This window comes from Rhamphochromis sp. 'chilingali' (genome assembly GCF_963969265.1).
Source record: "Rhamphochromis sp. 'chilingali' genome assembly, chromosome: 1".
In the NCBI taxonomy this organism is placed as follows: domain Eukaryota; kingdom Metazoa; phylum Chordata; class Actinopteri; order Cichliformes; family Cichlidae; genus Rhamphochromis; species Rhamphochromis sp. 'chilingali'.
In genome coordinates, this window is record NC_137929.1 from 61,681,165 (window position 1) to 61,705,440 (window position 24,276).

The window sequence follows — 24,276 nt, forward strand, 5'->3', positions numbered from 1 at the left end:
CCAGGAGGACACAAGTTAAGGAGGGCTGCCTGTCTGCTGCTTTATGCGTGAAGGCCAGAAGACACCAAACATGCAAGTTATTAAAAAACAACAACCCCACCCTTCTAACAGTATTAAACGGGTGAAATCTACGGAGAACAATTTTTGCATCAGACTATAAACACATAAAGTTTGACATTTTAACGTAGGAGTGAATTCAATTCAGCACAATACAACACTCACTGTTAAGTCAGATTGTTGAATGTTGCCATTGTGCTTCTTAAATTTGTAAAGTTTTAGTTCAAACTACAGGATCAAGACATTCCTTTGTCCCCCTCCCTCTTAAGGTTCTGGGAGGAGGCTGTAGTGTTTTATCACAAGCACATCCCTTGTGAAGATTCTGTTTGATTTTGCTTCCTGATTTTATTATCCTTTTGGTGAGCAGGAGGTCACACACAAACACAAGTTCTTGCACATGCATACACGTGCACACACATAAACACGCATAGGGCCTTGTCTTCACAACCAAGGGGGGTTTTACGGAGGGAGGTGCTGTGATGTGTATTGTAACAGTTTGTCATTAAAAAGGTTGTGAGGACAGCTGCTCTTTAAAGTATTTGGGCTAGAGACAGGTGAGGAGCATAGCTCCACTGCCTGGTTCTGACCAAAGCCTTTCCTCGTTAGCGAGTTAAAGACCAGTTAAAGATGTTCTGTCTTGATTTCGCTCATCATGAGGAATAAGTCTCTTAACTAGCGGGGCCTGTGGAAACATACACTCACCATCAAGGTGCTCAATATGCTTCATAATGAGAGAGAGAACTCTACAAAGATGAAAAGAAAACCACAACAATCAGACAACCCCCTTTGAGCAACCACTTTGGCGACAGTGGAAGTGAAAACCTCCCTTAAAGTGGGAAGAAACCTTCAGCAAAACTAAACTCAGAGAGAGGCAGCCATCTGCCACAACTGGTTAGGGTGAGCTGGGGGAGATAAAACAAAAGAAATGCTGTGGAAGACGGACAGAGATTAATAAATCTAAATATTTAATATCTAAATATTAAATGCATTGGCTAAGGAACGAAGACAGAGGACATGACAGACTTAGACAGGAAATGGGGAATGACAAAGCAACAAGAAAATATAGATCAAGAATAACTAAACTTTGAAGCAAAACCAGCTCAATACATTACAACTAAAAGAAGAAGAAAGTGTACTTTATTGGTCCCCGTGGGGAAAATCCCTCTCTGCATTTAACCCATTCACTCAGTGAAGCAGTGGGCAGCCACTGGGCGCCCGGGGGGCAGTGTGTAGGGACGGTACCTTGCTCAGGGGTACCTCAGGGTAGCTGTTCAGGGGAATCGAACCCCCGACCTTCCGATCATGGGGCCAACACTCTACCTACTGAGCTATCCCTGCCCCGAAGAAATCACCATAACACACAACAAAACATTGCTGGGTCTAATGACCCAGAACCATGACACTTTGTGCCCTGCCTGATTTCCCTTTTTTTGTATGTTTGTCACACTTAATCGTTTTTTCCACACAGGGCCATCTGAGCATGGATTCTTTCCATGGTGGCGTTGGTGTAATTTAATTTATAAACTACATTTGTGTTTTCTTTGTCTAATATTTAAATGTGTTTGATCATCTGAAACATTTACAGTGAGTGTGACAAACATACAAAAACAGGAAATTAGAAAGAGCACGAATGCTTTTTCACACCACTGTAAATTCAGTTGTGGATTTAACAGGGAGCCAGTGAAGAGAAGCTAACATAGGAGAAATATGCTCTCTCTTTGTAATTCCTGTCAGTGCTCTTGCTGCAGCATACAGCTACATTTTAGTTTAATATATTCACTGAAGGACATATCCTGTAAAAAAAACAACACCTTCCTCACAGTGTTACTGGACGTCAGAATAATGCCATCCACAGTAAGTATCTGCTTAGATACCACATTTCTAAGATTTTTAGGGCCAATTATTCTAGCTTTCATTAATTTCATTAAGAAGTGATCAAACAAAGAAGTTTTCAGGCAACACTGTTAATGTTCAGTTTCTACGCCATATTTCTTTTTTCCTGGTGTGCAGAAAACTGAAGAACGTTTGTAATGCAAGCAACACCATAACTGTAACTGTAATGTTACTGTTAATGTTGTAATGTAACTGTAATGTTACGGAATTTAGTACAGTTCCAATATAATTTATTGTGTTAATGGAAAATGTAATGTAATATGATCTGTTTGGTTTGATGTTTTGAGAATGAAAATTATAAAATAATAAAAGCAATAAACCATTTGGACCTTTTTATCAAGTATAACACATAATCAATTTTTCATTTTAACCCTCACAGCTCGTCTGACTGTGAGTCCCAGCAGCTCCCAGTTCTTTCAATATGACTTTGTGTCTCTGAGCTGTGAGGAGGACGGCAGCTCTGCTGGATGGACTCTGAGGAGAAACACAAGCAAACAACAGAGGACTCAGTGTGGAGATGGGTGGGGAACACCAGCTGGTTCTTCCTGTAACATCAGATATACTTACCCATCTGACAGTGGAGTTTACTGGTGTGAGTCCAGAGAAGGCACCGTCAGTAACATGGTTCACCTCACAGTCACTGGTAAGTAGATCAAAAATCGCAAAGTGCTTTACAATAAAAAAAAAACTGAGAACAAAAATATAAAACAGCATACATATAACATCATACAGCCTAAAACTAGTTAAAAGCTAATTTGAATAAATGAGAATTTAGTTGATTCTTAAAAGAATCCACAGCTCTAAAGTATTTGTCAACCCTGGTCTTAAAATGAGTTACAGGGACCGTTAATAGCCTTCGACTACAAGAATAGGTGCTGCATTCTAGAAGGTCAGAAATATAAGCTGGGGCTTGACCACACAGGGCTTTAAAAGTAAGGACAAAGATTTTTATATGAATTTTGTGCAGTGTCTTTTTTGTGTTGTTAAAGCCTAGCAGAAGCAACATTTTGTGCTGACTGAAGATGGTCAAGATCTTATTCAAACACATAAACAGCTCTTACAATAATCAAGCTGTGATAAAATAAAAGCATAAAAATTAACCTCTAATTCAGCTTGCGAGACAACCGTTTGACACTTAGACATATTTATTAGTTGAATAAAACAAACAAACACTGTTTCTGATTCATTCACAAGAATGGCTCCCGAGTTCAATTCAATCTATATACCACTAAATCACAACAACAGTTGCTTCAAGGTGCTTTGTATTGTAAGTAGACCGTACAATAATACATACAGATAAAAACCCAACAATCAAACGACCCCCTATGATCAAGCACTTTGGTGACAGTGGGAAGGAAAGACTTTAACAGGAAGGAACCTCCAGGAGAACCAGGCTCAGGTAGGGCCGGCCATCTGCTGCAACCGGTTGGGGTGAGAGAAGGAAGACATGATGAATGACGTACTGTGGAAGAGAGACAGAGGTTAATAACAAGTGTCATTCAATGCAGAAAGGTCTTTTAACACATGTTGAATGAGAAAGGTGCCTGAAAAAATGCATCATGGGAATCTCCCAGCAGCTTATGTCTGTTGCAGCATAACTAAGGGAGGTTCCACAGAAGAGGGGCCTGAAAACTGAAGGCTCTGCCTCCCATTCTACTTTTAAATACTCTAAGAACAACAAGTAGGCCTGCAGTGCAAGAGCAAAGTGCTCTAATAGGGTGATATGGTACTACAAGGTCATTAAGATAAGATGGGGCCTGATTATTTAAGACCTTGTATGTGAGAAGGAGAATTTTGAATTCAATTCTGGATTTAACAGGAAGCCAATGAAGGGAAGCCAAAACAGGAGAAATATGCTCTCTCTTTCTAGTCCCTGTCAGTACTCTTGCTAAAGCATTTTGGATCAGCTGAAGGCTTTTCAGGGAGTTTATGGACATCCTGACATTAATGAATTAGAGTAATCCAGCCTGGAAGTAATAAATGCGTGAACTACTTTTTCAGCGCCAGTCTGAGACAGGATATTTCTAACTTTAGAGATGTTGCGCAAATGGAAGAAAGCAGTCTTACATATGTGTTTAATATGTGCGTTGAAGGAGATCAAAAATGACTCCAATGTTCCTCACAGTATTAGCTGTTTGACAACTATTACTGACATACAGTGTTGGGACTAACGCGTTATTAAGTAACGCGTTAAAGTAACGCGTTAAAGTAACTACGTTATTATTGTAGTAACGAGCACGGTAACTAGTTATTATGCCAAAATCAGGAACGCGTTAGTCGTTACTGGGATTTAGATAGGGTCGTTACTCGTTACTTCGTGTGGTGGCTATCACAGAGCTTCCACAGATTCAGTAACATTAGCAAGTGGTGGAGGCCAGCAGGTGGATGAAGGAAAAGGGACGCAGAAGGAAAATAGACCCGAGGCGGCCGCTGGTCCGAGAGTGTCAGGTGAACTTCAGGTAAGAAGTTATGACCTGCAGTCTCTCTGGGTCAGATATAAACCAAGTTTAGGTGGAGTTTATTTTCGTTATTCTGACTTTTTCCGTACTGCGTGCTAGCTAGCTAGGGTGGGTGCTATGAAGTTAATGATGTTGAACTTTATTTTGTTCATAAGTTATTAGAGTTGCCAACCGTCCCGTCTGGTATTCAGAGAAAATATTACGCGTTTCTTATTGAGGTGAAAAGGAACAGAGTTTGTCCCGTAATTCAGCTACAATGAAAAAGTCACAAAGCTGGAGTTATTCTGTGTCTTGCTGCACAGCTGCCTCTTCTTCTTTCATTCTCTCCCCCTCCCTCTCCTGTTTCTACTTCAATCATGAAACTGATCAATGATCAGCTGATCGGCTTTTCTCTGTTTATCGCTCACTTTGCGCCAGAAAGAGGAAACCAGCGGATGTCGCGCTAAACAACAGCAGCACGTTTAAGCTTGATCAGCTGTTGTTAGAATTTATTTAATATTAATTTCTAGTATCAGCTGATGTTTGCTGGAGCCACAGCTGCAAAACTGCTGGTCATGATGTCGGTTTGGTTATCTGGTGAGAGGGAAACATGAAGATGAAACCAGGAGATGTCCTTACTGGATCATCAGAGCTGAACAGGTGATGGAGAAACAGGTTTACCTTTTAGGTGACATGAATGAGTTGAAGGGAAGTTATGAACAGTTTCTGAGAGACAAATAACCCCAGGATCCTTTTCTAAGTAGCTGACAGCTGGTAACTGTGCAGGGGCGGATCTAGCAAAGTTTTGCCAGGGGGGCATGTACGGCATTAACAGGGAAAGGGGGGCACAAAGAAATACTTTTCTTTCTTATTCTCATATAAAATGTCTAGCTTTTAAAAAATAATTATCTGAATCTTACAACAAACGATTGATAGATTGATGCATATATACCATCAAAACAGTGAACATCACTGTCACAACAGCGTTTGTTTTCATTCAAAGGCTTTATGATTTTTCCTATAATGGTGGGCCGGTCTCTAGTCAAAATGCCCGGGACGATTTTCTGTCCCAGTCCAGCCCTGTATGCAGCTCATCTGCAGTCTGGTGTTGCCTACATCTTCCTATTCAGAAGGCAGAATTTCCGAGTTCTGAGTACAATCGAAAGCACCACGACTGCAGTTTTTGTGTTGGATGTAAAAAGCAGGCTAGGATAGAATCAGGCGTGGGATTTTTTTTCAGTTTTTGTGTTGGATGTAAAAGGCGCACATGACGCTGTGACGTAGGCTAGAATCATGGCAGCAGTCAATGACGGTCCAGGCGTGGGATTTCTCTCGTGGAAATATGCACATTATCTTTTCCTTTCTATTGGTAGGTGGCACAGTGCACTTGTGGCAAGTAAGCAAGCTAGAAGACTGGCAAAGTTATGGAAGAAACACATTAACAAGAGAATTCTGAGTAAAACCAAAGTTACTTTCCCTAGTAACTAGTTACTCTGAAAGTAATGAGTAACTTGAAGTAACTAAGTTACTTTTGAGAGAAGTAACTAGTAATGTAACTAAGTTACTATTTTAAAGTAACTTACCCAACACTGCTGACATATGACAACAATTATTGTATCTAAGCTGAGCACCAAATCAGATAAAGTCTGAAAAACAAGACTTACAGAGTATTTCTGTAAGTATCTCTCCAGGTGTTGTCATGAATCCAGCTGTGTGCATGTAAGATATGACCCCAAAGCAGAATCCAATAAACCAAAACTAAACTGAAAAACCCAGGCACTTACCAAATAACACTTAAAATAACAAAGTAGCCTTAACATAATACAAAAATGACAAAAACACATAAAACTCAAACCGCTTAGATAAAATGATCCAGGACCATGACAGGTGGACGATAGATTACAAATAACACTGGTTTTTCAGTTTTCCAGCTAGGATGGACAAGGCTGAGCTTCAGGCTTTCAAATGGATTTGAAGTCTGTCTTTGTCTTTGTTTGAATAATAGACTGGTGACATCTGAGGTTTGGTTTGCCAGACGAACCTGTACACAAAGGTATTGCTTGATTTCAATTATTCAGTTTTCAGGGGCATTAATTAGGGTTTCTATTTTATCAGAGTTCACCTGCAAGCAGTTGTCAGAGACACACTGTTTGCTAATACTAAAACAGTTTATCAAGCAGGGCAACTTTAAATATTAATTTGGCTTAAAAGAACAGTAAAGCTGAATATCGTCAGCAAAGAAATGATAAGACGCACGAGAAAATTGCCAAATTATTTGCCTAGGGTGAAAATATACCAAAAAAAAAAGGGTTAGAGAATTGTTCCCAAGACTGATCCCTGTGGTACCCCACAGAACAGACTCTTAGAGTCTGGCATCACCTGGTTTGCAAAAACACCGAACTTTCTGCCAGAAAGATAGGATTTAAACCACTTTAGAGCAAAACCTAAGAGCCTGTTAATCAAAATACTGTCATCAACAGTGCCAAAGGCAGAAATAAGCTCCAGGATAACCATTACAGTGGATGCAGCAGAGTCAACCGACTTCAAAATATCACTAGAAACCTTGAGTAAAGGACTTTTTGTAGAGTGAAGCACACATAAACCCAGAATGAAATTTGTCAAAGATGTCATGCTTTTCCATAAAAGAAATGATTTGTTTGGCCACGTTTTTAAGAAGCTTTCACAAGAAAGGGATCTTAGAGATATGCCTGTAATTTCTGAGCTGTGTATTTCTACAGCACAAGGCCATTAGCAAGAAAACAGATTTTAAATAATGCTGTATGGATAAAGTCATTTGGGCAGGTAGATAATTCCATTTTATCAAGTAAAGATGAAATGTCATATAGTGTCATCGGATGAAACACATTCAGAGACTAAGAGAGTGGAGAGCCAGGAACAAAGGTATGACACTGGTAAGCTGAGTGTGTGGAGTTAGTGTTGATGAAGCTGTGTGTAAATGGATGAAATGCTGTAGTTTGTCTCTGTGTTGAGGTGGATCAGTGATCCTGCAGAGTCCTGTCCTCCCTGTGATGGAGGGAGATGACGTCACTCTGCTCTGTAAAACAAAGACCACTCCCTCCAACCTCCCAGCTGCTTTCTATAAAGATGGCTCCCTCATCAGGAAGCAGCCTACAGGTCACATGACCATCCAGCATGTTTCCAGGTCTGATGAAGGCCTCTACAAGTGTGACATCAGCGGTCATGGAGAGTCTCCATCCAGCTGGATCACTGTCACAGGTGACACACTCACCTGTCTGTGTTTCTGCAGCTTTCAACATTCACAATGTGACGACAACTTAATGACTGTGTTTGCTTTATTTTAGGCAAACACACCACCACACCTCCACCTACATCCACACCTCCACCTACATCCACCACTACATCTACACCCACCACCAAAACCACCACAACTGTCAGATCTTCACCCACCTCAATACATACATCCAGCACCACAACTCCACCCACCATCACACCCTCACCCACCAGCTCACATTCACTCACTGCCACCAAATCTCCATCAATAACTGCTCAAGGCATTACATCCACACCTCCACCTACATTCACCTCTCCTCCTGGTTCCACCTCCATCGCTCTTCCTCCATCACGCTCTCATCCTCTTCTCTCTATGATGTTGGTCTCCTCTGTTGGATCATCCTGTGTTGTGGTTCTACTGGTGTTACTGGTTCTGCTGGTGAGACGATGTGCTCACAGGAAACCTGAAGGTGAGACTCAGACTTCCTGATTGTTCGTGTTTAAGATTCTTCAGTAGAATAAAGGTCACATACATTATTATTATAGTTACAACTTTCCTAAATGCAACCTGTTTTTAGATATTTAATTTATATTATTTTTAATTTTGCATCATTTCAGCAGATCAAGAAGAAGCTGGAGAAGATGACATCATCACTTATGTCATGTACAGTTACATCCAATTATCAGATCCTCAACAACAGCCAATCAGAAAAAGCAAAGGTAGTACTGTGTTTCCATCAAAAGGGTTGAGGTTGACATTTAAAATTTTAAATATAATTGCAAAACTATGTGACGTGTTTCAAATGGCTGCTGAGTTGTTAGATTTGTTTCTAAAACAACTTTTTTGCAACTTTACAATTAAGGAACACTGCAAAGTAGGGGTGAGGATATTTCAGAAATAGGGCGTTAGTAAGGAACTTTCTCTTTGATTTCTTTGTTGTAACACTAATTTATTGCTTCTTGGCAATAAATCTTATACTGTTGGAAAGTCTGTTTCTTCTCTTAAATGGCACAAGATTTGTAAGGAAAATTTGTGAGTTGAGCAGCAGAGTCAAGTATGTAGATTGTATGTGTTTGTGTTGTTCATGATGGCATGACTAGCACTCACAAGCTGATTCCACAAGTGTTCAGTGAGGTTGAGGTCAGGACTGCAGGAAGATCATTCCATCTTCTCAGAAAGTTGTGCCTGTGAAAGTTCTTGAGAAGATAATTTTTTTTGGCTTAGTGTGAAGCCAATTAAGTCACAGATTGAACAGTCCATAGACCTTTAGCTGTGTTTTCAGCCTCTCAGACATTTGAACCATTTTTAAACATACATGTAAAACCACAGCAGCTACTTCCTGTTGATGACCCCAGTTAGTGTGAACCAGGTTAAGGTTTAGACGTCTCACCACAAGATCTAATGCTAGCGTTCAATTCATGAGAACCCTTTTGCTTTGTGCTTTGTGGTATAGTGTGTGCATTTGTATTATTAGAATATAGCAGCCTTGTGGTCATCCACAGTTGTTTTTCACAGAATGAGCCGTCAGTTATTTCTGGTCATTATGAGTTTCACAGCAGAGGTGTTAACATAGGAAAGCTGAAAAATGCTGCCGATTATAAAAATCGCTTAATCACCTAATCTTGTCAATTACTTTGCAGCTGTTGAGTAATAATATAACAGTGGTAGCTTCAGTAATTTTATATGCTTAATATTACAGAGACTGATACAACTGTGGTCTACCCAGCAGTGGGCTCTGACGATGTCAGTAATGGACAAACAACCATCAGGACAAGAAAGCTCAGGTACAGCTGGGCTGTTCACCCTGTTTACCGTCATTATGCTAGGCTAAGCTAAGAAAAGTTTAAATAAAGTAATCCATGAGAAACAAAAGTGCAGGCTGCAGATTGCTCTAAACATATAATGATTTTTCTACTCTTGGGTTTGTATGATATCATCGATACCTAATATGGTCTCAGTGACATATGCTCCAGCCACCTGTTATTTCAACCTTTTATTAGTGATTGGCAGCAAGGTAGAAAGCATGGTAGAAAGTTGCCTTAAAGGGAGAGGAGCTAATACAGATTGTTTTAGACAGGATGAACTAAGGGGCTCCAACAAAGCTCAGTGTAAGCTAATGAAATATTACCCTGAACTGTGAAACATGCAGAGGTACTCTAGTCAAGTCCAAGAATAAAAATAAAGAGCTGGAAATGAACACAGAACACAAATCTTCACAATCAGATTCAACAAAAATAAACTTGTGCAGTGAAAACACAAGTTATAGTGCATGAATTTCAACAGCGTAGTGTTGCTTCAAATACAGGAAATGGTGCAACATATAATTGTGACTCTCCTTATAACCCTGCAGGTACATCAGGCAGGCAGCTGAAGTTGACGTGCAATAGAATAACACCGACAATAGTGCAGGGTCTATTTTTGATTGAACCTGCAAGAAACAGTAGATTTTTTTTTTTATTTGTTTCTCTAAAACTGCACACAACAGTTCACCTACAAAGTAAAACCTCTGAGCTTGAGAGAAAAAAAACAGAGCACTGTTTCTGTACCCAGAGAGCAAAATGTTACTAGTCTTCAGTAGGATACAGTCCATAAATGTTTCACTAGGACTTTGAGATAAATTGAAACATATTAGCAAGATGTCTGACAGTCCAGTTGACTACTGAATAACTACAGAACATCTGTCATTACTGCTGGTTATCAGTAGACCATCCAGGTATATATTGTGCTAGATGTATCTATACTTACTCTTGCTATAGTGAGAACACACGTATGCACTCAGTATTACATCATGAACAACCCACATCTCCCTCTGCATGAGTCTGTGAGGGTGCTGAGCAGCTCTTTCAGTCAAAGACTGAACCTCACTGACAAAGTAAAACAGGAATGAAGATCGACACAAACAACCATCAGAAACAGCAGCATAAATGAAGTAAGACATGAAACACTGAGAGGTGAGGCAGAGAAACTACAGACGGAACACAGAGGGGACTAATGACAAACAAAAAGTAAGAACTGAAGCTGAGAGAAAGAAACACTAAACCACACTAGAATAATTTGAAGAAGCAGTTTAAAGTGTGAGCAGTGTGGACGTTCTGATTTGTATCTAAAACTGGTTCCCAGTAAAGTCTGAACTGGGACTGTGTGTGATGCAGAGAGGTGGAGATTGGAGGTCTTGACTGAACTACCAAGCTTGTAATCATGTTTCCTGTTGTTTGAATTGTGTGTGTTTGTGTTCAGACTTTAAACCAGAGCCAGACGTCGTCTACTCTTCACTGAAGTAGTCCACCAGTCCAACCACTGACATCCAGCTGCTGGTCTGTAACTGGTCCCCCCAGCACCTCAGACCAGAGGACATCCACATGTTACAGATTTTATGTATTTTTATCACTGAATTAGACTCTGATGCTGCAGAACTACTTAATGGAAATCAGTTACTTAATTTATTGGCATGCAGATGTTTTATGTCTTCAGTAACTTACAACAAGTATCCTGTTGTTGTTCCTTCCCCTTGGAAACATTTATATAGTCTCACTCAGTAATATAAGATTAAAACACAGACTTGAGTGTTGTAGTGTCTGATAAACTACAAATTCATGAACTCAGACTGGACTTCCTTCTGAATCACATTTCCTGAATGAGCAGAGAGCTCAGTGCTGTTAAACTTTCAATGGATCTTAAAGCCTCTCTGAGGTCAAAGTCATCATAGGTCAAAGGTCAAAGTCATCATCCAGTTCTCTAATTTGGAGAAGCAAAACTGTTTTGGGTAAAAAAGTCCCACAGCTCATGGTCACAGGTTGGGTTGGGCAACCAGTTTTGCTTTGCCTCTTTTGTTCTAATGCAACATAAAATGATACAGACAGAATAACTGAGGTTTACTGAAAAACTAATCAGTTCCAGAAGGCAGATTTGGAAAATAACTTTAAATCTGATCTCTGAGTTCAATAATATCAAACTTTTCATTCTAGTTAGTTCAACCCACTCTGTTGTGTATTTTCCTCTTGAGTTAACTACATATATGAATGCCTGCTGATAACTTAATGGATGTTCAACCATGTATGATCATAGTTCACTAAGTCATGAAGCAGGAATTATAGATTTTATTCTAAGCTGTGAACTTTTTTTATTCTAACTGTGAACAAACAACAAAACAATGGCAGCCACTTCACAAACGCATGGCACAACATAGAAGAGCCACCTCCACAGGACAAAACTCGCCTGTCCATCTGCATCTAAAGGACAAAGGACACTCTTTCGAGGATGCCAATGTTCACATTTTGGACAGAGAGGACAGATGGTTTGAAAGAGGAGTGAATGAAGCCATTTATGTCTACTGTGAGCGACCATCTTTGATCAGAGGCGGTGGTTTACGACACCAACTGTCTGCCATCTATAATCCAGTTTTGAAATTCCTCCCCAGACGCCTTAACACCCACTCACATCCTGGGCCATCTGACATCAGGACATCACATGGTAGGGTGGGGCCAGGTTTCACAATGAGCTCACCCGAAACCCTGGCTGATTGTGAGCTACACCCATTTTCTCACCTTGGCTCATGTGATTAGGTAGAGGTTCAATAGGGGGTTCATTGTCCCTCTTTGGGGGGAAACTCCCACTGGGTTTAAATCTGGGACTCTCCACCATTTGACCTTAGAACTGAAGAAGCTTCTCGGATGAGAGGTGAAACGTCTTCAAGCAACTTAAAGAAGTCCTGATGCTTTTTTTTTCTAAGCTCCTTAGACTACGATGACCTGGATGACTGAGAACCTTCACAGACATAGACAAAATAGACTTAAGTAAACCAAAGGAACTTTGGAGTCTACATATCTGTCTCACCACATCTTAGTGGTTAATGCAGTTGTTCCAGTAAACAGAAACAAACACTTCCTCTCTGCTGAACTGCAGACACTGTATTTATTGAAGAGGCACAGCATCACTTTAGTGAGTCCTGCTCACCTTATGACCAAAGAATGAATCCAGATGATCACAAAAATGGAATCAAATATCTATGATGATGTATTATTGGAGGCTGAGATGAGTTATCAGACATTGTTGATCTTTTGGAAAAAATTAACAAAAATATTCAAATATGTTCTCCTCCTCCAAAAGCAGTTTTTATTTTATTTTCTTCTCTCTCTAAAAAAGTGTGTGTGTAAGAAAGGTTTCCTGTGTGAGGTACTATATGTAAACTATGTAAAAATCCAACAGGTGGCAGCAGAGGAGCTTCAGTTTGACCAAGGTAGGATGTCATTCTAGAAGATGCTGGGGAAAAAAGTGGTGGGGTTACTGTACCAGTATGAGGGGCGGAGGAAGGTTGCTTTCAACTCAGAGGTGTGAAACTGAGATTTTTTTCTAATCCCGTTTAAAAAAGAAAACAAAAAAAAGCCATTACAATCATCTAAGATGGATGACACAAACACACGTGTCAGTTGTGATAATTTAAATGATTTACCTAAAGCAGTGATGCCCTGTAATTACTCTTTTCTATTAATATTCATTGCCATAATTTGTGAGACACAGGAAAAAAAAACAGGCTTGAAGAAAAGCTTTGTCTAATCTCCATGCGCTAGCTTCAATTATCTTCTCAGCTTTATATATAGTATATATACCGATGACTTAAAAATAATATAAAATAATTTCCAAATCCAAATTGGTGAACAATAAATGAATGACAATAAAGCTTTCATCCAGTGTATTATAATCAGTCATATCCAACCAAATGACTGTTATTAAATATGTTTCTGCCATGAATCCAGATTGTTCCTCATTAATTCAATATAATTTAATATATAATTTAATATACGTCAGTCCTAATGTTAACCTAATGCAGAACCATTTCTGCGTTTCCATTGGAGGACTCCGGTCCAGCCCACCATCTCTATCTCTCTCTCTAACTCATAAGTGTGGCGTTACAGACCTGCTCTCTCACTCAGGGACTTTCAGCTTTATCTGAACCTCAGAGTTCATCTCATATAGTCTCTTCTGAATCTCAGATTCTGATTTTAAAACAGAAACAGAAATGTCTGCTGGAACTTCGTCACTCTGCTACAATTTCCTGTTTTTCAGCGTCTTTGTGTTTGTCTCTGCAGGTGAGATTTACTGTGAGAAAGTGAAGGTTATATATTAATAATAATGTGTGTGAAAGTGATACAAGGTTAGACAGAGTCTGTGTGGATTTAACATCTGTAATCCAGCTGTGACAAAGAAGTGTAATGTGTGGATGGGCTCAAACTGTGCTCATGAATATTTTGTACTTGTAAAGTTGTGAACTGAGTTTTGTAACCTTGTAAACCAAAATATCTGAAAATTTTATGCTTGTGCATCTGTAGACTAGAATTTGCGTGTTTGTAAAAAAAACAAACAATTATTTACACAAGTTACAAATATTTTTTTTGTTAAGGTCTGGTTAGACATACAAAGCAAAAATCTACACTGTGTTCCAAATTATTATGCAAATTATATTTTTCTGTGATTTTCCTAAAAAGTCGATTCAGTCAGCATAATTTTTGAGTCATCAACCATTCGAGTATAATTTAAATGTTACTGAACAAACCGCACAATAAAAACAGTGTTTTTCAAAAATAAAAAAAACTTAGTATGCACTGCTCCAAATTAATAAGCACAGGGTTTCAAAACATTTTATAGGTTGTAGAGAATTGAAAATGGTCATTTGTTTAATTTGCAGTATTAATAGATCAATTTTTGCTGAAATCAAAAGCTATTTCCATCAAAAAACACCTTAACAGGTCAAGTTACATATTAACATAGCACCCCTTATTTGATAGCAGTTTCACATTTCTTGAATGTTCCATGGATGCAACATTCAAGTTTCAACTTGAATGTTTAATTATGTGGGGTACAGAAAAAAAATAAATTATAGACTATATTTTGTCAGGTTCCCGTTTCTGTTGACCCAGCGTTTTAAGTTTTAGTTTATTTGGATGTTGTTTATGTTTAAGTTCGTTAGATTAGCAAAGTTCATTTGGTTATTAGACTCCTTGTGTTTTCTGCCCCTGTATTCCCTCACCCTTTGTGGTTCATGCTGCATGTCTTATGTTATCAAGTTTGTATTGTCATGTCTGTGTCTCGTGTTTCCTGTTTTATTTTGAAGGAGTTGTGGGTTTTTTGTTCATTGTATTTAGGCTACGTGCACACGTACCCGGGTATTTTTGAAAACGCAGATTTTTCTATGCGTTTGCACCTTTCGTCCACATGTAAACGGCGTTTTTAGTCACTGAAAACGAAGCTTTCTAAAAACTGGATGGATGGATATCTTCTAAAACTCCGTTTTTGCATTTACGTGTGGACGAGAAAAACGGAGAAAATGCGTCAAAGATGTGCGCATTTTTTGACGTCACACTGTGCGCCACGTTATTGTTTTGGTGAAATGAATTTCTACAATACTGTTACTGTTAATTCTACTCTCTGCAGTGTTTAAATGCTTACATACACACACAGTTACTGTCCCTCCCCACATACGACTCGGTTCTGCTTCTATGCCCCAGCTTTGTTTACTCTTTCCCACCGAGGCATCTAGACTTCTGATTGGCCAACATTTCTGCACAGTTAGGAATATATCGCCACCTGTTGCTTTGACATGTTCATAGCAGCGTTTTCCTTCATTTCTGCCTTTATGTGTGGACGGGATTATTTTTTAAAACGAAAACGGAAAAGCTCCGTTTTCCTGTCCTGTCATTAGCCTCATGTCAGTCAGCTGTTCCCCCATGTGTTCCCACTTCCCCTAATCACCTCCTGTGTATTTAAGTCCTTTGTTTTCAGTGTGTCATTGTCAGATCGTCTGCGTTGTTTCTAGGCCAAGAGGTCAAGTTTTCTTATGTCTGGTCCATGTTCCTGTTGTAGGTTTTTATTTAATTTAGCTCAACCAGTTTAGTGTATTGTTAGTTTTGCCTTTTGTTTGCAGTTAATTTGCTAGCCACAATAAACGGCTCGTGCTGTGTGTCTGGGCGCGCCCGTGTCTCCGGACCGTGCTCTCTCGAGGCTCCGTGCTTATGTGTTTAAAAATCTGTTAAACCATATTAAAATTGTTTAGTTAAACTTGTGCTTTTGTAACATTCAGTATGGCCGGAAATACAGGCTGCATGCCTTGGGGCAAAACTTTATTTCGATTTATATGCATTTGTAGATTTAGAATAAAACTCAGTCAGAAAAAAACTCTCGCCAATCCCCTAACCCTAATCCTCCTTACGCAGGGAAAACTCCTTAAAAATCCCTCCGCGTTTTCTCCAAAACCCTAGAATAACTTGTTGGTACCCCCTCTATTCCCAAAACCTTATATTCAAAATCAGGGGAAAAATCCTTAGTCTTTTTTCTTCAAAACCATCCCTCTTACTAGCTACCTCTAAAATTCTACGCAGAGTCTAAGTTCTACCTCGCTCTTAATCGCACCGACCCGCAACCGCTTCCAGAGCACAATTTGTCCTGCTTGTTCGCTCCCGCTCAGCTCCCGAATGCTGCTTACCTCGTTTGAAAATTTCCGCCGGAGACCAACTCCGCCTAATGTCGCCCCCCTGCCAATCACATAACAATGGCACGGCTCCCTTCGCACCCCGGTTAGCCAATCGGCTGTAGGTCCGATTTTTATGATCTCCCGCTCAGGTTAAGACTGCCGCCGTGCTCCCAGAAGACCCCTGCCTTCAGCCATATCAACAACTGGCGCCGCTCAGACTGCTTGCGAGTTCGCATAGGAAGCGGCCGATCTCAACAGCAACTTGCGTCTCTTTCCTTATCCGCATATCATTCGGTAAGTGTTAATCTTCCTCTCTAACTACATGTTTGCATTTTCCTTTTTACCATTCTCTCAATCCTTTCATTTAAAAAAAATATCACAATGGTTTGTAACACGTACAATACACCATCCGTCCATCCATTCGCTTCCGCTTATCCTTTTTTCAGGCTCGCGCGGTGCGCTGGAGCCTATCCCACGTACAATACACTTTAAAATATATATAAGCTCGACTTTTAACTCCCGTAAAAGTTTATACATTACATGTCTACATCACCTATCATGGCCTCATCAGGTATCTCATATCATCTTGTTATTGTTATGTTATGCTCCTTTGATATTTTGCTAGTTTGCGTGTTTTAAAAGTCTTTTTGTTTTTCTTTATATTTTTAGACCCAGATGTGTTAACCTGATCCCTGCGAAACACCAGCTCTGCGTGGATTTTGACCGCGAGTGACCGGATGTTGTTTCCGGCCTGAGGTTGCCTGAAATGCCGTGAGGCTCGTTTGAAAGATTGCGCCCGAGACCAACTCCGCCTCCAAGGCATGCCTACCTTTAGCTGCCACCAGTGAGATATCAGAGCCGGGCTCCCTTATCCAATCAGGAGCACGAGGAAGACAGCTTTTGCAGACTCTCCAGAAATATACAAGTCCTTACCAGCTGCTCTGCAACCCAGTGTTTCTGGTCCCCTCACCAACATTGCTTTTTGAGATCTTTTTTATGAACCACCAAAAAAGCAATTTTACCCCACAGTACAGAAGACTGGATCTGAGGGCAGCAGCGGAGACAAATGATTGTAATGAAGCGATGGACATTTCATGGCTGGTCTTAGATAATCGTGAGTTATTATGTCTTATGGTGAAAAGTACATCGTTTTGCAAGAGGCATACAAGCACTGTGGAAAAAGTAATCATAAAACTGTTTTTGTGAACACCCTACGTTATGCTTTAAAAATGTGATACATGTAATGTGATCATCAAAGAACATGATTTTTTTTTTTAAACTTTTATTCTTATGCTTTTAAAGTATGTCAGATTATCTTAAAACACTTATTTGTATGTTATAATGTTTTTCTTACACCATGTGTAATTTTCATAGACACCTTGTTCATTGTATCAATGTGTAATTATCTATCTTTGGTAAATAAATAAAATATTTAATCTTGTATTTGTGTACTTTCTGGTGATTCAATAAAAATGAGTCACATATCGCTCTGATAAACACAGATAGCTGAAAGAAATGTTTGATGGAACAAACGAAACAAGTGTCTTGCTGCTAAACTTTTAAGTCACCATGGTTTAAATGAGAAAATGCCACTAGGAAACTAGCAGCCCTTTGTTGGGATTTTTAGAGATACAGAGATCCTGTTCTGCTTTACTTTAAAAAAAAAAAAGGATTTTCAGAGCTGTTGATATATGAATCAGTGTTAATAGAAACATGGATCAACCCTGTTTTGACAGTGAGAGTGTTACATTGTGACAGTTTCCATAAAAGTCTGCAAATTCTCTGAACCGGTAGCCATGAAGCAGCCATTTTTTTTAAATATTAATTAAACTTAATATTATTTGTATGGCCATATCACAACAACAGCATAGCCTTAAACCAGGTTTGGAGTAAAGAGAACTGGACATATAGTTTCTTTTTTGGGTTACTTTGAAGTGAAGAAAGTTAACTTGTTTAGAACTGTGATCAAGGATAACACGTAAAACGTTGAACGTTTCAATATAAAAAGTATACAAACTCCAGAAAAGTGGCAACTGAGGTGGCAAAATTGCAGGCAATTTTTACTTACGTAGAAGTACAGCTGCTAGTGTCAAAAACACTCGAGTAAAAGCTTGATAAAGTATCGGGTCAGAAATGTGCTCAAATTGAGGAAGTCAAAGTAGTAACCTAACTGAACCTTGTGCTATAATAAAAAATAAAATAATATTAGTAGATAGGACTACAAACTTAGTCTGGTGGTAAAAGGCACAAAGGCCTCAGGGGGACATTTGGCAGCCAGGGTTAGAGCTCAGACTGTCATGGTCCTGGGCCATGTTGGCCCAGTGTTCTTAGTTTTCTTGTATGTTTGTATTTTGTTCCCTGTTTAGGCTCTGTTTCCTGAGTTGCCCTGTTGTGTTGTTCCCTGAGTGCTTTCCCTTTGTGACTCTCACCCCCTGTGTGCCCCTCTGTGTATTCATGAGCCCTCGTCCCCTTTCGTGTTTATTCCGTGTCTCCCCTGCCCGTTATGTTGGTGTTCTCCCCGTGCTCTCTCTCCTCCTGTCTGAACCTCTGTACTTCCTGTTTCACCTCTACCGTCAGTGTTGTGTTCACTCCTGCCATGTCCCGTGATTATTATCAGTGTCACCTGTGTTCCCCGTGTGCTCCCACTTCCCTCGTTAACCCTCTGTGTATTTATGTCTGCGTCTCCCTCAGTTCTGTGTCACGTTCTCCCTCATGTTGTGTGGATCTTCCTGTGTCTACCTGCGAGTGTTAGTTTACTTTTCCCCAGTTTAGTTTTGTATTTCCTGTGTTCTGCCGTGCCAGCATTAAAGCTGTGTTAAATTAATTAAAGGCACATATCAGGTGTGATCATTTGATTTACCTAATGCAGGGATGTCATGAAATTATGCTTTTTTAAATATTCTTTACTATGTTTGTGACACAAAAGGGGAAAAAAACAGCTTGAAGAAAATGGTAAATGGACTGGTTCTTAAATAGCCCTTTTCTGCTCTGAGCACTCAAAATGTTTTGTCTAAAAAGCTTTGTCTAATCTACTTGCACCAACTTAAGTTATCATCTCAGCTTTCTATAAAGAGCTGATGATTCTTAAAATAATAGAAAATAATTTCTGAATCCAAAGTGCTGAACAACCTTGAATGACACTAAAGCTTTTAACCAGTGTATATTTGTTATAATCAGTCATGTCCAAAACCAAATGACTGTTATTAAATATGTTTCAGCCACAAAACCAGATAATTCCTCATTAATTTAAGAAAATAAGAGTCCTGATTTTGACCTCTTAGGTACAAATATTTTGGCATCATTATTTAAAGACTGGCTGCTCTCCAGTTTTCTTCATTTATACGTTTGCATTGGAGGACACTGGTCCAGCCCACCACTGTCTGTTCCAGCCCACCACTGTCTGTTCCAGCCCACCACTGTAATACAGAAACACAGACATGTCTGCTGGAACTGCGTCACTCTGCTCCATTTTGCTGTTTTTCAGCGTCCTCGTGTTCGTCTCTGCAGGTGAGATTAACTGTTAGAACGTGTTTATCTCGGAGGTAAATAACTGAAGAGTATCAGCCTGTTTACATGGTAATACACTTTGCATGTTTAGCATGAGGCTAAAATTCCCCCTCAGTGGGTCACTGGTGACCTGCTGGATGTTCAGAGGTTCATTAAATCCAACATGACTAAAAACTTAAATGTCAAAGGAAATAAACAAAATATTTAAAGTCAATCATTCTGATCATAATTGTACTTTGACCTTCGACGTATCTGATCTGTGTTGTTTCCTCTTTCAGACGAGAAAAACATCACAGCTGAGTCTGGACAGAACGTCACTCTGACATGTCGAGCTCCAAACAAGAAGATCATAGTTATAGTTTGGAGCAGAGAAGACCTGAAAGATGAATATGTGCTTTTTTACGAAAAAGGACAGTTTGTTCCAGAGTACCAGCATCCATCTTTTAAGAACCGGGTGGATCTGCAGGACAGGCAGATGAAGGATGGAGACGCGTCTTTGATTCTGAAGGATGTGAACACTGCTGATAGTGGAACATACGAGTGTCGTGTTGTTAGTGGAACAAAACGCAGGAGGAGAGGCATCAGTACGGAACCAATCAGCATCATCCACCTTCATGTTGTTCCTCCAGGTGAGTGAGTAGAGTTTTGTGTGTGTGTGATCAGAGGTGAAGCTGCTTCCTGGTTGTTGATGTTTGTTTGTTGTATGGATGAGCTGGTGGATGTCAGAGGTAGGCAGATGTTTCTCCAGCTGTTGTCTTTGTGGCTGGTAGTCTAGAGTTGTAGAGCAGCATTGTTTGGTTAGAGCAGAAACAAAGACATTTATGAATCCGTCTCTTCTTCTCTTGCTCTCTAACTCGCCTGTAAACATGTGTGGGGAAACTCAATGTTAAAGTCTACAGCTGGAGGGGCAGGAGAGGGGTGAAGCTGGTGGTTGTGAGTCTGTGAAAGTGAATCCTGCCGGTGCCATAGCTGGTGAAAACGTACTTAGTGCAGACACAAAACGTCCATCAGCTTCAAAGTGTGTCAGAAAAATGTCCACATGATGACTGATGGATGAGAGAGGTCCCATTGTTGTTGTTGTGCACAAATCATTGAACAACACAATTGTGACTGTTAAATTTTGTTATCTTTGACATTTTTCATAGATTCAACCAAAAAAAGAAGAACTGTGTTTTAGTGACAGGCTGCTAGCATTAAAGTGTCTAAAGATGCTTGATCCTTTGAGTTTGGAGTATTTTTATATTTGAAACAAATTCCTCTGTCAGCTACAAGGACTGAAACTGAGTGAAGAAGCAGCCAGTATCCAAAGAGAAGCTTCAGAAAGCTTCTGCTGTTTCTTAAGATTTTAATTTGAAAAGAAAAAACTGTTGTGATTTGATTCCAAGGAGACAAAGAAGTTAGGGGTGGCTCAAGACTTTTGCACAGTACTGTGTAATTTTTCATAAAAACAGGCATCACATGCGGTCAAAATGTCTGCAAAGCAAAAAAACCCCTCAGTACTTCCAAACCATCCTAGCAGTTTATCAGTTACCACGACAACAGGAAGAAGAAAATTACTTAATTAAGGTTCCACCCATCCGGAAAGACAAACATCATATAAACAAAAAATTCCTACATCCTCAGATCTGATGCATTAAATGTTCCAGGAAACTCCAGTTTTTGTAGCGTGGATCGTGTTTCTTTTTTTGTTTGTTAATTCTTTCTTGACATTTTGCTTTCAGTTATTTCTTAGTGTTTATGTGTCTTTATTTTCTTATTCCTGATGTGAGTTCCTGTCATGGTATTTTATGCTCTTAGTTGTGCGCTTCCATTCAAGAGTTCTTTAGGTTTATGTGTGTTTTTTGGGTTCATGACTTAAATTTCATTTTGAGATGTTTGGTTTTCTGTTTGAGCTGCATTGCCTTCTGCTTATCTGGTTTCCTGGAAGAGTTTCCTGTTGTTTAAGATTCTTTGATCTGCAGTAGTTTTGTACTTTGAGATTTCAGCTTTAAAGCTGCTCTTGGGTTTATGTTTTTTCTACTGAATCTTGCATTTAGGCTCCATCTCCTACCTACCAAACAATCTTTGATGAAAACTTGACTGAATTAGTGAGACTTGAAATAAAACTGGAAATCGCTGACCAGAAGAAGATTTCCTTTCTTGTCCCTCTGAGGTCAGAGCCTGGAAGATGTTTAAAACCCTCTGGTTTTCTGCATCCCCCATCCCCTTACTTTAGTGTTCCCGGTCGAAATTGACTGGTCCTTGTTAACTGCTCTTAAGTTATCACAAAGAACATTTCTCACCATTTTTATTCAACTTTCTTTAGCTGTGTCTCAAAGCAGTGTTTAACATGAATAAATAGACATTAAATAACTGCAGTGAAAATACAAACAGGCACTGAAAATGAATTACAAAATGAACATTTAATGTAAAAAATAAACTGAAAACCAAAGACCAAACTCAACATGAAGCCTAGTGTGTATGTGTGAGTGTGCTTGTGTGTGTTTGTCTGTGTGTGTTTCTGTGTGTGGGCATGTGTATGTTTGTGTGTGCATGTGTATTCATGCACATGACTGGTATGTGATACTCAGGAGAGGTGGGCCTTGCAAACATATTTGCAGCATCTTAGGCTTGTTTTGTTGTCTCTAGGGGCACAGAACTCACAGCGCTTCCTTTTCAGCCAATTTAATTTGTGCTTGATGCATAAAGTTAAAAGATTAAAACTAATGAAACAAATTTTAAAAAGAGACTTTTGAAAAAATGTAATTACATTTTATATAATGGATTATGCATAAAAATATAATTGGACTAAAGGTCTATTGCTTTATTATCTATTCAGATTGTGTATCATGTTTTTTAAAAGTAACTAAGTTACTAATTACTTTTGAAAATAAGTCGTCAGTAAAGTTATGTGATTACTTTTTGGAGAAGTAATCAGTAATTAATTACTAATTACTAATTACACACAAACCCTTTAACCTCTCTGCTCTCTGTTGTTTCCTCTTTTAGACCCAAAGATCATCACAGCTGAGTCTGGACAGGACATCACTCTGACATGTCGAGCTCCAAACAGCAACATTGTGAAGTGGAGCAGAGCTGACCTGGTGCCACAATATGTGATTTTGTACCAGGATGGTCAGTTTATTTCAGCCAATCAGCATCCATCTTTTAAGAACCGGGTGGATCTGCAGGACAGACAGATGAAGGATGGAGACGTGTCTTTGATTCTGAAGGATGTGACGATTAATGATGCTGGAACATATGAGTGTCGTGTTGTTAGTGGAACAAAGCGCAGGAGGAGAGACATCAGCACGGAACCAATCAGCATCATCCACCTTCATGTTGTTCCTCCAGGTGAGTGAGTAGAGTTGAGTGTGTCTGTGATCAGAGGTGAAGCTGCTTCCTGGTTGTTGATGTTTGTTTCTAAAGATGTTGTTGATGAGATTTTGTAGAAAGCAGCTGGTCTGAGTGATGTGATCAGAGTGCAGTAGATAATGTCTGACAGCAGTTTGAAGAGGAAATGGATTCTGTTCTGTTCTTCACTCATCACCTACCTGACAGCTGACACCTCACACCTGTTTCTCACCTGCAGGTCAGCCAGGAGGAGACAAACAGGATGGAGGGAAGAAGGATGGAGGGAAGAAGGATGGAGGGAAGAAGGAAGAAGGGAAGAAGGAAGAAGTGAAAAAGGAAGAAGGGAAGAATGATGAAAGGAAGAAACCTGAAGTTAAAACAGAAAATGGCAGGAAGGGTGAAGGGGAGAAGGATGAATCTATTGCACTGCAAGCTTTACCTCTGCTTCTTGTTGCTGCTGGTAGTATTTTTTTCTCATCTAAAAAAACAAAAACAAAAGAATCCCCCAAAAAACAACAGAAGCAGAGTCAAAAAAGGTCAAAGGTTCTGTTCATCTGGTCTCATCCAAGTGACTTCTTCAGTCTCAGCTGACTGTAGGTTTCCCCAACATGGAAAAAAGAGCTTTGTTATCCAACCCTGGACCATCACCAAGTTATTAGTTCAGGTATGTGGATGACACCTGGGTGAAAGTCAAATCTCAGGATGTACCACTGATCACATGAACTTTGTGGACCAACACATCAAATTCACCAGGGAGGATATGAAATATCTCAGAGGGTTCAAGAGCTGAACTCTGAGTCTCCTGCTGCTGATCCAAACTCTGTGTTGACACCAAAAGTGAAGAACATGCTGATCATCATCTTTAAACCTCACAGCAGAACTGTGGGTCAAATGATCTGAAGACACACAGAAATGAACTTTCCTGTGCTGCCTGCCAGTGACTCTGAACTACAGTCTTCAGAATGTTCATGAACACAAAGTAAAACTGTGTTACAAACATGTATGAATTAGTGCTGTCAGCGTTAATCTCTTTAAAATGACATTAATGCCATAACAGCATTAACACAGCAAATCTCTGTTAGTGAGTTACCACCGGTCACCTGCACAGTGACAACGTTTTATGTAGCTAACAACGTTAACGAGCTAACTGCACTAACGTGTTGATGCTGTGCAGCCCCACGCACGGGGTGATCCACCATAACTTGCTAATGGAGATTTGCCTGATGGCTCATGGTTCAGCTACAACTAAATGATTGACATTGAGGTTTTTATTGAGAATTTAATTATTTTTTTGTGAAATTCAAATTTGATTCCAAAGAGACAAAGAAGTT

The 24,276-nt window shown here is 39.6% G+C and overlaps 2 protein-coding genes and 1 long non-coding RNA gene across 7 annotated transcripts; 2 read left to right on the forward strand and 1 right to left on the reverse strand.

The window, feature by feature from the left end:
• Positions 1–2,289: 2,289 nt before the first annotated feature.
• Positions 2,290–8,212, reverse strand: LOC308410879. Its single transcript, XR_013974287.1, has 3 exons — positions 7,947–8,212; positions 2,518–3,412; positions 2,290–2,424 (listed from the first exon to the last, which is right to left on the reverse strand). It is a non-coding gene; the product is annotated as an uncharacterized lncRNA (long non-coding RNA).
• On the forward strand, positions 2,419–11,239 carry LOC308410658 (uncharacterized protein). Of its 5 annotated transcripts, XM_080904174.1 has the most exons (6): positions 2,419–2,593; positions 7,380–7,625; positions 7,712–8,110; positions 8,259–8,360; positions 9,341–9,425; positions 10,879–11,239. In XM_080904174.1, exons 1-6 carry the CDS (start codon positions 2,572–2,574, stop codon positions 10,883–10,885), a joined length of 861 nt encoding a protein of 286 aa, XP_080760300.1. In that variant the 5' UTR covers positions 2,419–2,571; the 3' UTR covers positions 10,886–11,239. The 5 variants fall into 5 exon arrangements, with proteins under 5 accessions (XP_080760300.1, XP_080760298.1, XP_080760299.1 ...); XM_080904172.1 differs by having other exon boundaries at positions 9,341–11,239; XM_080904173.1 differs by having other exon boundaries at positions 8,262–8,360; positions 9,341–11,239.
• An 8,303-nt stretch (positions 11,240–19,542) lies between these two features.
• LOC308409502 (junctional adhesion molecule-like) lies at positions 19,543–24,034 on the forward strand (the record flags this gene model as incomplete). Its single annotated transcript, XM_080902300.1, has 4 exons — positions 19,543–19,612; positions 20,023–20,241; positions 22,601–22,945; positions 23,184–24,034. The coding sequence occupies 4 exons, from the start codon at positions 19,543–19,545 to the stop codon at positions 23,534–23,536; spliced, it is 987 nt and encodes a 328-aa protein (XP_080758426.1). The 3' UTR covers positions 23,537–24,034.
• Between the last annotated feature and the right edge of the window lie 242 nt (positions 24,035–24,276).